This window comes from Leucopleurus acutus (genome assembly GCF_964270905.1).
Source record: "Leucopleurus acutus genome assembly, chromosome: 5".
Classification (NCBI taxonomy): domain Eukaryota; kingdom Metazoa; phylum Chordata; class Mammalia; order Artiodactyla; family Delphinidae; genus Leucopleurus; species Leucopleurus acutus.
In genome coordinates, this window is record NC_139147.1 from 3,600,100 (window position 1) to 3,614,818 (window position 14,719).

At 54.9% G+C, this 14,719-nt stretch overlaps 1 protein-coding gene across 1 annotated transcript in view; it reads right to left on the minus strand.

Moving 5' to 3' along the window:
- The window catches only part of UMODL1 (uromodulin like 1), a gene marked incomplete at both ends in the record, with an annotated part of 60,357 nt that overhangs the window by 14,579 nt on the left and 31,059 nt on the right, over positions 1-14,719 (minus strand). The window contains 7 exons of the mRNA XM_082840414.1: positions 1,421-1,740; positions 3,316-3,453; positions 6,053-6,266; positions 8,438-8,550; positions 10,118-10,375; positions 11,445-11,993; positions 13,114-13,251. Of these exons, the coding sequence (XP_082696540.1) occupies positions 1,421-1,740; positions 3,316-3,453; positions 6,053-6,266; positions 8,438-8,550; positions 10,118-10,375; positions 11,445-11,993; positions 13,114-13,251 (1,730 nt within the window). The remainder of the gene's footprint in view (positions 1-1,420; positions 1,741-3,315; positions 3,454-6,052; positions 6,267-8,437; positions 8,551-10,117; positions 10,376-11,444; positions 11,994-13,113; positions 13,252-14,719) is intronic.

A 14,719-nucleotide genomic window follows, 5' to 3' on the forward strand; every position in this document is an offset into this window, starting at 1 on the left:
CGAGGCCCCTGGAGAGGCAGAGTCGCAGAGGCCTCAGGGCTGGTCCTCGGAGGCCAGGAGACCTTGACCTTGACCACCGGCCCCATAGACCTTGGTGAGCCTCCAGGTCCCACTGGTTAAACGTGGATGACAATACCTGACCTGGGGGTGATGAGGGGGCTAGATACCCAGCCAGCAGGCCCTTTGCTAGGAAGCAAGGCCGAAGACCCTCAGGCCCACCCCCGCCCAGCCCAGCAGCACAGCATCCCTGAGGACCACCTTCCCCACAGTGCCATGGCCGGGCCCCTGCTGAGACCCTCCCCCAGCCCACCTCCCACAGGAGACCCTTCCCCTTTGGGCCGCCGTCCCACCCAGGGCCCAGCCGTCCCGCTGGCCAGAGCCACTCAGACACCCTCCACCTTGTAAATCCTCCCCCATTTCTGGCCTCCCTCATCCAGCTATCTGCACTTACCCCCTGGGGTCGTGGTGCACCCCCCGTACACCCCTTGGGACCACTTCAGCCTCCTTCCAGAAGGCTCCTCCCCCCACCCCCGGGGCCCAGGAAGCCCAACCCCACCCTGTTCTACTGGGTTATGGTACCTCCTGTGCCAGGACCTCACGTCTCTCCAGGGACAACACCGCCCAATGCTGCTCCCGCTTCCCCCGTGCCCAGCACTGGCTGAACCCATGGAAGGTGCTGCGTCTGCCTGGCATGGCCTTGAAAGCAGGGGCCAAGCGTGGGGAGCGGGAAGGATGGGGGGTGAGGGGTGCAGGAGTGTCACTATGGCCTAGAGGCAGCATTTGAAGACACAGGACCTGGAGCCATCAGCCCACCACGTGACGAACGCTGCAAACTAGAGATGCTGACATGGCCCGGGACCCCCAGCACGTGGGGGAGGCGTCCCCACCAATGCACGGGCACACACAACCATTCACACATTCTGCACAAACACACTCCCACACGCACACACACACACGCGCTCGCCGACATACATGCACACGGACACGTTCTTATACACATGCACCCGTGCATGCATGCACACACACACACTCACTCACCTACGCACATGCACACGAACATGTTTTCATATGCGTGCACACGTGTACACAGGCACACACGTTCACGCACAGGCTCCCGGCTTTCCTGCCCTTTCTCCTCCCCCACTGGCTCTCCATCCCGCCTGTGCATCAAAATCACTGGGAGGCTTTTGTAAACCCTGACTTTCCACCAGAATCCCTGCACCAGGGTGCAGCCTGGTCCCCGGCAAGAGCTCGGTCCTATTCTAACCCTTGGCTGGGTCCTCCTGCGCTTACAGTCGGAGGCCTCGGGGTGCAGGGTCTTCCTGGCCCCCCAGGCCACACACGGACCCTCCCCGGATCGAGATCCAGACTCCCGGAGCCCCCTCCCCGCGCCCCATGGTGGGTCTGAGCCCGGCCTCACACTCTGCATGACGGTTCCGCACTCGCCCCACGCGGCCACCAGGATCACATGCGTGCTGTTGTGGTCGCTGACATTGCAGGACGGGTGTCCCAGGTACAGGGAGGATTCAGGGATGGACTCCTGCTGCAGGAAGCGCTTCTGGATGGCGATGGCCACCTTCTCGATCTCACAGAGCACCCTGACGGCCCCGGTCAGGTTCAGCCGCGGGGACAGGCCCTGGGGGGCTGGGCGGGCACCCTGCACTGAGGCAGCCCCAGGTCCTGCTGGGGTAGGGGGCTGCTCTGGGCCGGTGGCCTGGGGTGTGTTGCCAGGAAAGTCGCCTGCAAGACACGAGGAGACAAAGGCATAGAGTGGGTCTGTGCTTCGGGACAGCCATGTGAGCCTGGCCAGCGACGTGGTACAAGGCAGGGGTGGGGCAAGGGACAGACAGCAGACGGACCACTCCGCACCCTGCAGCAGCGCACCCCGGGGTCGCACATGCCGGCAGAGCCACACACAGGCGTGTCGCACGTTCCTGCCAGCCCAGGCAGCTGGGCCTGCCCTGGTTCACCGTGGCCCCCGTGGCTAGGGAACTGAGGGGTCCCCTGCCCGCCCAGACTCTCCCAGGCTGACACTGGGCATGTGCTGAACCCATGGGCTTGGGATCAGCCATCACTCCTGGGGGCCCCTGAGTCTTATCTCTAAAGTGGGTTAATGAAGTTCACTCTCTGGACCCTTGCGTCCCTTGTTCCTACTTCAGCTTCCTGCTTCCCTAAAGCATGCTGGGTTTCGACCTCTAGAAGAACATGAGCCTCTGTAAGAGCATCCACCATCCTCGGAGGGCAGACCCAGGACACACCTCAGCCCTCCCTGAGCCTCCTCTATGGCCCGGCTCTGCTGCCTGCCGCCCCGGCACCTGCCCTCTCATCTCAAGGTGCTGCTCACCTGGCTCCCCGGCCCCAGGATGCAGTCCAAACCCCTGCTCATGGCGTTCACAGCCTTCTCAACTGGCCTCACCCGGCCTCGCTGGGCGGGGTACTCCGCCTCTCTCCCACCCACCTCCAGTAGGCATCACGCTGCAGCCAGCCCACGCTGCGTGCCTGGACCATGCCCGCCTTCAACAGCTCTGTTCTTACTGTTGCACCCACCCACCACACCCTGCCCCAACACAGCCCCCTCTGCTGATGCCGTTGGAGCCATCCTTTAAGACTAGCTCAAAGACACCTCTTCCAGGAAGCCTTCCCTGACCACACTCAAGGGACTGAAACAACTTAGTCTCCTCGGGGCCTCCTGCTTCTGCCTCAAGTAGAGCATATTCCATATTCCTTCAGACACTGTGTTCACTCCTATAAACATGTCTCCTCTACTTGACCGCAGATCCCTGGATGGCAGGGGCCATCTCAGAGTCAACAGTGAATCCACGAAGGCCCCATTTAATGGGAAAAGTGCTGCGTGGACAGTGGGTCTGAGTAGAAACGCTTCCATGTCATGTGTCATTTGTCACACAGGCTGTATGTTTTGCAAGATCATCTTTTAGCATCTGAGAGGACGCACCTGGGTTGATGTGTATATTTTCTCATCAAGGGCATCAGAAGAAGCACTTGGAGATGAGACACCACCCAGAAGGCTGGAGGGATGTGGAAGGATGGGGCGGCACAGCATGTGCACACGTGTGCACACACGTGCACACACATGCACGGTGCACACACATGCACGGTGCACATAGGCATTGCACACGTGCACACACATGCACGTGGGCACATATGCATGCTTGCACGTGTTCATACACACGGAAACTTGCCCAAGACATAGAAATACGCCAATCTCGTTTAGAAAAGACACACTTTGGGGACGAACGTCCTTCAAAGAACAGACTACCTGAGCGTATTCCAGACAAGGGATCCTGAGACTATTACCTTCGCAGGGTCTTCCAGAATATTCCACGGGGAGGTCGGGGGTGCCTCCCTCACAGCTGCAGGTGAAGGACCCCAGGCTGTTGCGGCAGGAGGAGCCTGGGGCGCAGTCATCCTCCCCGCTGTCGCACTCGTCGTAGTCTGGAGCGTTTAGGAAACAAGACAGGAAACCCTCACAGGAGGCTTGAGCACCGCGGCTCTGCCCACTGTTTACAGGCAGCCGGCATCTCGGGAACCAAGGTTAAAATTATCAAATGATAGCAAAGACGGCCAGTTCTGCAGGGTTTGGGAGACAGGGTGGTACCCTGATTTTCTGCCGGGTATGGGGGTGAGAGGCGGGCGGCAGGAAGTCTGCAGGGGCTGTTCTGGAAGGAGGATGATGGGGGCGGATGGGAGGGGGGGAGGGTGAAGGCAGCTCAGCATCCCCTCAGCTGCCTGGAGACCAGGAGACCAATGGGCCCCACCTGGACCCTGGTATCAGGCAGAGGGACCCCGGCACACACTTGCTTTCACCTCTAAGCTCAGTTACTTACCTTATGAACCATAATGCAGCTTTACTGCAAAAAATGGATAAAAACCAGGACAGCTTAGCAAAGAAAATAAAATGCCCCCTTGAGGCCACCTCCCAGATGTAAGTGTTTGCATGTTGGTGTATTCCTTTCCAGCCTTTCGAAAGGCAGACTGCAATGCAGCTAAGATCACGTTTTATACACAAATGGGAGTCCAGTTTCCATCCCATTTCCTTGGGTCAGGAATATTTTCTATCTCAGCAAACCTCATTTTTAATAATTGCCTGACAGTCCATGGCATGGATTACCAAAATTGACTTCCTATCTTCCCTATTACGGGACTGTGGGTTATTTCCGATCTTCTGCTTTTAAGGTAGCACTGAGATGAATGTCTCTACATGTAAACTATAGTCCACACTGAGCTCTGTTTCCTTAGGACGGAGTCCTGTAAGTGCTGTGATACAGGGGCTACATGCAATGAGCAGGATAAAACATTAAGGAAGAAAGACAAATATCATATGATAGAGCTTATCAGTGGAATCTAAAAAATTGGTACAAGTGAACTTATTTACAAAACAGAAATAGAGTCACAGATGTAAAAAACAAACGTATGGTTTCCCAGGGTGTGAGGAAGGGATAAATTGGGAGATTCGGATTGACATATACACACTACGATATATAAAATAGGTAACTAATAAAGACGTGCTGAATAGCACAGGGAACTCTATTCAATACTCTGTAATGACTATATGGGAAAAGAATCTAAAAAAGAGTGGATAGGTATATATGTATAACTGATTCACTTTGCTGTACAGCAGAAACTAACGCAACATGTTACATCAACTGTACTCCACTAAAAATTAAAAAAACAAAAACACAAAGTAAAAAAACAAAGTGGATGAAACATTTTTACAGCTCTTGACAAATACCAGGAAGTGTGAGCAAATCCTATTCTCCCAGCGCTGTGTGCAGGGGCTGCTTCTCTATCAGGATTATCTTTAAAAAAAAAAATTCCTTGTAGATGGGCGAAAAGAGTAACTCATTTTAATGGGAATGCCTTTGATCCTTCCATCTTTGTTAGTCGCGCGGGAGTCATCTTTCACATATGGTCTATTTGGGTCTTTTGTGCCTGTGTCTATTGGGTTCTTGGTATTTTATCACCAGTGTGTGTGATCGCTCTTTATTTAGGATATAATTCTTCATCAGATTGTTGAAATTACTTTTTGGTTCACTGCTTGCTTTACAATGGTGACTGTTTTGTTTGACATGAGAGCTTTAACTTTTTATAGAGTCAAATAGTCCAGGCTTTTCCTCTGCAGGTTTAACCCTTCTCATTCCAAAGATCAGAAAAATATTCATCTATATTGTCTTTGATTTAATCCATACATATAACTATAAGCCTTTTATCGTTTATTCTCAGGCATGCTATGTGCTAGGGTCTGAACTGTGTGTCCTCAACATCTGTGTGTTGAGGCCTTGACCCCAAGTGTGACTGCATTTGCAGGTGGACCCTTTAGGAGATAATTAAGGTTAACTGAGGTCGTTAGGGAGGGGCCCTGATCCGACAGGACTGATGTCCTTATAAAAAGAGACAGCAGAGCGCTCCCCCTCTACACACACAGAGGAAAGGCCAGGTGAGGACGCAGCAGGAGGGTGGCCGCCTACACGTCAGGAGCGGGCCCTCACCAAAATCAGCCGGCACCTTGGTCTTTGGACTCCCAGCCTCTAGAACTGTGAGAAAATAAATGTCTGTTGTTTCCATCCATGGTATTTTGTTACAACTCCAGCTGACTAATACAATATGAGAAGAGACTCTAAATTGCCTTTTCTCCCGGCTTTTCTTTTCAATTATTTTTCCTAGGATTTTCCACAGTTTCCTTGGAAACTGTGCTTGGGAGGAAATCTGCCAGCAGAGAGGGACCTGTCTGCCCTCAGCCCATGGAAGAGCAGCAAAGGAGGGAGGGGCAGGATGCAGCCTGCAGAAAGGGTGCGGCATCCCCGGGAATCTTTGCAGGTTCACCCGAAGATTTTTCAACCCTTAAACCTTTTTTAAAAAAAAAAAAAACACAGGAGCAATAAGAGAGATGAGGGTCCTATCTGTTTCGCATTTCCATCTAATGCAGGGAAGCCGTCAAGAGGAGGCGCATCTTTCAGAAACAAAGCCAGTGGCTAGGATTTCACTGCCTCTCCCTTGCAGAGTGAGCCTCCACCGGGGTCCAGCCTCTGCCTACCCACTATGAAGGGGTCACCTCCGACCACCTCCAGCAGAGAGGCATTCTGAAAGGCGGCCAGGAACGTGGCAGACACCTCCCGGACATCCACGTCTGCGATGACCAGCAAGTTGAACTCCACCACGACGCTGCCGCTGGAGATGCGGGTCACTTCCACCTGCACCCCACCTGTGTCCAGGTGCTGAAGCATGGAGGCTGGCAAGGAATTCCGCACCTTTAGAGAAACAGGTCTGGTGAGAAGGACCGCGTGCCGAGAGAGGAAACGGGGTCCTCGTCCTAAGGTGGCTCCTCTGGGGATCGCAGCCAGCAGCAGCGCTGGCCTTGGGAAAGATGTCAAGGCTGCAGGTGAGTTCTGCCGAGTCCCCAGGCCCAGCACGAATGCCGGTGGGGCCTGAGACACGGAGCCCTGTCCCCCAACCAGAGCCAGCCGGTCAACGTGGGGCTAAGTGCCAAAGCCCCACCCTATGCGGCTTGTAACTTGGTAGGGGGCTCACAGCGGCATTTAGCATCTGCTGCTCTTAGCTCAGAGCCCCGGAGGACAGGGCTGAGCAACTGGTCCTAGGGAGGGACACCACCTCTCCGACTCCACTTTTTTCGCGACAGTGCTTGTGGCCCTCATACTGCGGAACATTTCCCCTTCCTTTCTTCCTGCTGCCTTTCCGAAAACTGCTTCCCCGTGGGCATCCTAGTGAGACAGGTAGTTCCTGCCTCTAAAAGCCTTGTTCATTATTCCATCAATCTGGACAGAATCCTACATCACACACCATATTATTCCATTCTAGCCCATCATGGCCAAAAGGCCCAGAAAGGTACCCAATCTTGTAATGAGCCTTAAATTGTGCGTATAATGCAAATGTGCTGTGGAAGAGCCCGCCTCCGCGGTTTGCCCTCACAGAGAAAACCTGGTCTGCATCCGAACTGCATGAGGTTCAAGGCAAATAGGCAAAAGATGGAAAGTTTTAAAAAGGAGAGATTAATCAAGGAACTTGGGGTAGCAGTGAAGCTGCCTCGTGTGACCACCAGAGCTATGTGAACTGATTTCAGTGATTGTTGTTTAATAAGATGTGTAACTATCATTTAACCTAAGGAAGATTTGATACACATATGAATGAAATCATCAACAGCTCTTGAATCCACACACTGGGCCAGAAGCTGGGGACCTCAGAATAAATAAAGCAGGACCCCAGATCCTCAGAATAAATAAAGCAGGACCCCAGATCTAGAGGAGTCCCAGTATGACAGTTCCTGGAGGCAGCATGACTTTTATCGGGAACGCTGATGGGATTGAACGGAATCACCAAACAGCGCGGCCACCGGCATTGCTAAGGCGCCACCGTGTTACGACTCCACCAATAGGTGGCGCTGCCGAGCTCTCTCTCGTCTGTGTCTTAAACCCCCAGAACAAGGAAAAGCTAAACTGTATGAGACGTCCTCGATGCAAACAAGATCATGACAAGTGCATTCTCTATCCATCAAAGGGTAATCTAACCACCAGCAAAAAGAATATTGAGATTGCTCCTCTAACTAAATTGTAACAATATACCATCCCAAAGAATGCCAGTGGGTTGGCGGACGGCACTGCAAGGGAGAGTAGGAAAAGGAGTTTTTTTAAGGTCGGATCATAGTGGCATTATTCACAATAGCCCAAAAGTGGAAGTAACCCAAGTGTTCATCAATGGATCATGGATAAAGAGAATGTGGTCTGTCCATACAGTGGAATACTTTCCAGCCATAAGAAGGAATGAAGTTCTGATGGTGGTACAACATGGATGAACCTTGAAGACATTATACTCAGTGAAATAAGCCAGACCCAGAAATCACACATTGTAGGATGCCACCTCTACGAAATACCCAGAACAGGTAAATCCACAGAGACAGGAAGCACACATCTGGTTCCGGGGGCAGAGAGAGGGGCCGATGATGAGCTAACGGGTTTCTTTCTGAGAGGATGAAAACTTTCTGGAATCAGCTGGCGGTGACGGTTGCACAATTCTGCAAATACAGTCTAAACCACTGAATCATGCACTTTCAAAGCGTGAGTTTTGCGGTATGTGAAATAGATCTCAATTTTTAAATTTCTTTCTTTTTAAGGCCGGGGGGGGCTTTCTGCTCGACGGGGTCCCGCATCAATAAAGAAGTTTCACTGAACAGGAAACAACAATGTGACGTAAGGATGCAGCCGAGGAACAGGCATGTCTCCCACCTGCTGATGTGTCTGCTTAATGGCAGATCCAGGACACAAAGGCACCACACCAGAGCTGGAAGTCCCAGCTTCCTTCAGAAGCGAGAAGTCTGTGGCACCTGCAGGTCTGGGTCCCGTTTGGCTGCCACCACCTCCCTCCTTCACATCCCAAGAGAAAACAAGGACCGATTCCACCAACTTACCATCCGAAAGAACAGCTCTAGGAAGGCCTGGTACTCCTTGCTGCTTGCATTGCGGAAGGATTCTAAGTACTTGACGTTCACTATCCTGACTTTTCCACTGAGCTTCTGGGCCGCTGCAGGATGGAGAATAAACACGTTTGCAGGGGTATCAGGTAGCAGAGTATCATCTTATCTTAATAAGAGTATTTTTACGTTGGCCAGGAAGAACATCGAACCGAGGCTGATTTGCACTCTGTAGAGAAGGAACAGCACCTGGTACGCACAGACACAGCCTCCAGCTCCAGAGGACGACGGGACAGAGGCTGGGCGCAGAGGGAGACCCTGCCGGGGGCCGCGGAACCAGCTCAGCCCCTGCGTCTCTCTCCTGCCTGCCTGCAGAGAGGATGGCGACAACTGGAGGGTGTGGCCTGACCTAAAAGCCATCAGGAGCACGAAGGTGCACAGGTGAGAGCAGAGGTGGACCCATCTCAGGCCGGGGTCACACAGACGCGCGGGCCACTCCTCCCTCCAAGCACGGGTGAGACCTCCAGATGGCAGATGTACGCGACAGCCCAGCACCAGCTCTCCTCCGGGGCCGCCCTGCCTGACCATCCGGCCAGCAGCGACCTCCACTTCTCCAGCTGGCCATGAACTTGCACTCGCCTTCCTCACCCACATCTCCTCTCTAGTTTCCCAGTTCACAGCTAATTCGTATTTTCAAGCATATAAAAAGAAGTTCTAAACGTTTATGACTTAGGCATCCCCCAATGGGTCACCTTAGGCATCTCCCAAGGGACGTGCACCCCATCTCGAAGACCACTGTTATCAACTCTTAGACAGTTGCCCAAGATTTGAGGACTAATCTGCAACATCAGGTCTGCCCTTGGCTGTTCAGGTAAGCTGGACATTCAGGAAGATATGTGGATGACAAATGCTAATGAGGAGAAAAGAGGAATTTTTTTTTTTTTTTTTTTGCGGTACGCGGGCCTCTCACTGTTGTGGCCTCTCCCGTTGCGGAGCACAGGCTCTGATGCGCAGGCTCAGCGGCCATGGCTCACGGGCCCAGCCGCTCCGCGGCATGTGGGATCCTCCCGGACCGGGGCACGAACCCGCGTCCCCTGCATTTGCAGCCGGACTCTCAACCACTGCACCACCAGGGAAGCCCAAGAAAAAAGGAGTTTTATCTGAACGTATAACTATCGACAAGGCTCAGCTCCACCCTACGTTTCACTTGCTCAATCCTACTCCCCTCCCTTTTACTCTGTGGGTCCCAGGCTCAGTGGGCAGGGAGGGGGCACTCACAGATCTGTCCATCATCATCCTTCCTGAAAGCCAAGTCCAGGTCTGTTAGGAGTGAGGATGGTCACAGGAAATGGATAGACCAGCACTGCACCCATTTCCCTGCCACTACCCACGAGGACCCAGATGGGCGAGCGTCTGCAGCCTCTGCAGAGTCTGGAGCGCTTTGCAAAGCAGCCTCTTTGTCTACCACCTGTCCCTGAAGTAAGCCCCCTCCTGCGTGGCCTTTGAACACCAGCTGAGTCTGAAGTGAGCCAGACATTCCTACACTGAGAGGAAAAAGGAATCCCAGCACCCACAAGTTCACGCAGCTGTTTTAAACCTTAAGCCACTAAAATCCTTTTCATGCCTTTTCTCATCCCTTTAAGAACCAGTGGCAAACGCGTCTCTGAAGCCTGTTACCTGTCCTCACTTTCAGGTGGGCTCTGGAACTTTCTTTTCCACATGCTTTGGCCACGATCTCCACCAGGTACAAAACACCAGGCTCTAGGCCAGACAGTGTCAGGCTTGCGTTCTGGCTCTCCAGGTGCACAGTGGGGGTCCGCGCAGAAATCAGGGTGAGCTGGAAAGTGGGGCGCAGGGTGAGATCCGCCACCCATGCCACGTGAAAGCCCGTGCTGGTCACGTTGGAGACGGTGACCCTTCCGATGGGCGTGGGAGCTGAGAAGTGGAATGTAAGTGCCCTGATTAAAATCAGTCCAACGTTCCCAGGAGACAGGAAGGAGAACCGAACCCCCCCCCCCCCGCCACGGGGACATGAGAGTCCTCAGGGGAGGCCAGCCCAGGGGAGTCAAGTCCCCCAGCTTCCACATGTGGATGCAGAGTCCCTGACAGCCCCTGAGCCCTGGGCTCCCAGGGACGGCACCCCTGCCCCCTAGGTTTGCTCTGTGCCCACCCCTGAGGTCCCGGGACCTCTGGAAACAAAGTTTTCTTGAGCAGGTTCTGGGCGGCTCCTCCAGAGCGGCTGCCCCCCTCGACCCCTGGGCGGACTCCCCAAGGAATCAGCACGGTGGGCCTTGCTGGCTACAGACCATTCCTACAGGGGACTTGGGTGATGTATGTGGGCTTAATGTGGATCTAGCCCTGTGCAGCAGAGGAAATGCACCAACGGAGCTGCTTTTAACAGCTGGATGCAATCCAGGGCCAGGTTAGCTCCGTGAGCTCACACGGGGATGCCAAGGCCACCTCCCTCCTTGGGAGGCGCAGGGCCAGGCCCGTTCCCTGCACAGAGTGGCTGCCTGTCTCCTGGGGTATCACCCGGGGGTCTTGGTGATGGCTCAAGCCTCTACAAGTAATGGGTAATGTGGAACTGCCAGGGGTCAGTACGGCTGGGAGGGTACAGAGCTGCTGGGGGAGCTGCAGCAGGCTTGGGGATGCAGAACTTCTGGGGAGGTACAGAAAGGTTGGGGGCCCAACCCCACAGGGGGGATGCGCCCCGTGCTCAGTGCACTTAATGCAACACATGCCCAGCTTCCTGCTCCAGCTATTGGCAATCGGGAGGCTTAGGAAGGGGGAGGACCGGGCTGGGGGGAAAGCGGGGAGACCGAGTTCTCACCCTTACTAGACCGGAAGCCGACCGCCAGGGGACAGAGCTGCACGGCACTGGGTTGGTCTCACCCAGTGCTACTGGACTGCCCTGGACTGGACGACTGCGTGAGCCTTTGCTGAAGGGAGCTCACACACCAGCAGCTCCCCATGGCCCCTGGGACGCACCCTTCCTGCCACTCACCGCAGGCTGGGGTCTTCAGAGATGCAGGCGTGGTGGCCGAGGGCAGGTCTGGGGAGCCAGAGGGTCCAGGGTCTGAGTTTTGTGGCCACGCGGGGTCCAGAGGTACTGGCGGCGTGTCCCTCGTGGGGAGGCTGGCGTGCCACTCAACGTGGTCCATGGGGCCCTGGGTAGGAGCGGGCCGGAAGAGTGGCTCTGTGGTGGAGTTCGGGGGCAGCCATCCTGGGGAGGCTGGTAGGCTGTCCATGGCCCCAAGAGGGGAGCTGTGGGTGGGCCCTGGAGCCCGGGAGGAGAAGGTGCCAGCCACCCTGCTGGCCGCCCACTGGCTGGTGCCCAGGCCTGGGGCCACGCTGGGCTCCCCCGCCACGGCTGGCCCAGTGCTGTTCCTGCCATGACCGAGCACGCCGCTGGCCCCTCTCCTGGGCGGGAGCCCTGGGGTCCAGGCCTGGCCTGCTGCAGTGGTGCGCCGCGGGTATCCAGGGCTGGGGGACAAGGCGGGGGTCTCCAGGCCGAGGGCTGTTGTTCCTGTGCTGGGACCTGGGGCTGTTTCGCCTGTCACCGGAGATGGTGCACCACCGGTGGGGCTCACCACATCACCTGCCGAGACACATCCTCTCTCAGACGGGGCGTCTGGTCTACTCTGGTCAAGAGCCCCCCACCCAGGTGACTTTAAGAGGGGGCACAGGCTATCCCCATGGGTGGTTAAGAATGTTTGACACGGCCCTTGTTTGTGGTCTCCCAAGAGCTCTCTCAGATCAGTGAGGATGCCGTGACCCCGAGATTAGGGGGTCCACCTGGGAGGCTGCAGAACCAGGACATAAGTGCAAGGCTTGGTTCTTGCTGGCCTCAGATGGACCGTGGATCCGCGGCCTTTGGGAAATGGGGATAATTTCCCCCAAATGTGGGCTCAGTGTGGGGCTAGGTTCTGGTCACTCTTATCAGCTTGCTGGGCGACACAGGTATAAGAAAAAGGATGGGAGAAGAGAAGCTGTGTGGGTCTTAGGAAGTGGGACACTATACACAGTAGTTAAGGACTAGAGGCTTTCTCCCAGGGAACCATTCTCTGCTGCTTCTTCCAGCCAGAAAGCCTTTGCAGGGATGGCAAACAGGTAGCTGAGCACCTATGCTGCCCACCCTGTGTCCAGAGCAGACATTGCTAGTCGATCACAGCATTTTAAGTCTGTATGTGACCTCCTCCGGCTTCTGAACTCAGCACGCCAGGTGGCCCTAACAAACTGATCAGAACTTGCCCCCAGAAACGTTGGGGCAGAGACACGCCAAGAATGGGGCTCAGAGACCCCACATCAAGGCCTCCTCCATGCTCACCGGGGCTCCTACACCATCTTGGGGTCCAGTCCACCCAGGGAGGGACCCCTCCCCCCAGGGGTTTCATCATGACTTTCTCTGACCCTTTCATTCATAAAAATAATTTAAAATCATACTTTAAAACTGCACTGGTATAAAGACTAGATTCGTAATTGATATTTACTGTTATTAGATTCTTTTTTTCTTTTGATATTAAAAGCAATTAAATCATTCTCATGGGCCCCTAACAGTATGGTGGGCCCCGGGCACCGTGCCCACCCTGCTTGAGGAGAGCCAACCCTGCTCCACCCCAGGTCCTCAGGGAGGGGGCTCAGCCCAGAGCTGGGGGATTGGGGACGGGGCACACCATCACAGGCCCGGCCCGGTCTGGAGGGGTGGGCATCCCTGGCCGTCCGGCACCGGCAGGTGTACGAGCCCTCGAGGTTGATGCACTGGGCGGCCGGCGAGCAGTCGTGCTGCAGGCTGTCTGCGCACTCGTCCCAGTCTGTGGGCGGGGAAGAGACAGGACACGAGCGGGTGAGAAAACGTCCAGAGGCTGCTCAAGCAGAGCGCCATGGTGGCAACTTCCTGCTGACCAGAGTCCTTGCAGCGAACGGCAAGGGGTGGAGCAGGGCGTCGGTGAAGCCCTCGGCATCCAGCACCTGGGGCTGGCGGTGGGGTTCCCTGCACAGAGCCCTCCCTGCAGCTCCTCTCTGGGCCAAGGCGACAAACCAAAAGCCCGCCCTTGCCCACCTCCAGCGCCGGCTGGCTGATCTGGGGGCAGAGGTTAGGGGACGTTGGGATTCCTGTGGAGGTATTAGCACCCACAGGTGTGAATATATTCCCCTCTTGTTTATTCTTTGTTCATAAGGTGCTTTCTCTTCCCTCTGACGAGCCAACATCCCCTCATATTTAATGTCTCAAGAAAGAAACAGAAAAGTAACTGAGCCAGGAGGTGTCCAGTTAGTCTAACATGAACTTTCCAAGACACAGATAGGACGGCTGTAAATACCTCCCCCCCGAGTCTGGGAGATGATTGTGAGAGACCCCAAAGCCCCGTGCCCCTGGGAAGCCCTGACCCTTCTGACCTGGGCAAGGAAGGCTCAGTGAGCCCCCAACCCTATAAATCCCCCCAAACCCTTCCCTGCCCCAGTCCTTTCTCGGCCTCTGAACTTGAACTTATTTACAAAACAGAAATAGAGTCACAGACGTAGAAAACAATCTTATGGTTACTGGGGGGAAAGAGGGGAGGGATAAGTTGGGAGATTGGGATGGACATATACACACTACTGTATATAAAATAGATAACCAGTGAGGACCTACTGTACAGCACAGGGAACTCTACTCGATTCTCTGCAATGACCTGTATGGGAAAAGAATCTAATAAAAGAGTGGGTATATGTATATGTATAACTGACTCACCTTGCTGTACACCTGACACGAACACACCATTGTACCTCAACTCTACTCCAATAAACAAATAAAAATAAACCCTTAAGCAATCAGTACTCGAGCTGTATTTCAGGCTGGGAGGAGCCGGGGGTCGGGAAGCAGTCTTCCCACAGCTCCAGAAATCCATCCTTCAGCCCAGGTCCGGCTCTACGGGTCGCTGCCCGTCCCATCCCCGCCCAGGAGAGCAGGTGGCTCTTAACAGAGTTGCCTCTGCCAGCGGGGGAGGCTGGGTGCCTCAACGGGGTGAGGTTACCCTCGAGGGGTGGCTACCAGGCTTCCCGAGAGCTGCAGGCAGGGTCCCCGAGCCAGGCTCAGGGCACCGGCGAAGCCCGGACTTGGCTGGACTTCAAGTCAAGATGAGGCATGAGTCCAGTTTTGTGCAGAGAAAACCCCGCCACTGAGCGCTCAGAGGCCGGTTTCGTGGGTTTCAGTTTCGCTTCTTGTGATCTTTACAGGAGCAGCTCCCCCGAGCCCAGCAGACTCATCAGCCGATGCAACAGTTACACCCTGACCCAGATCCC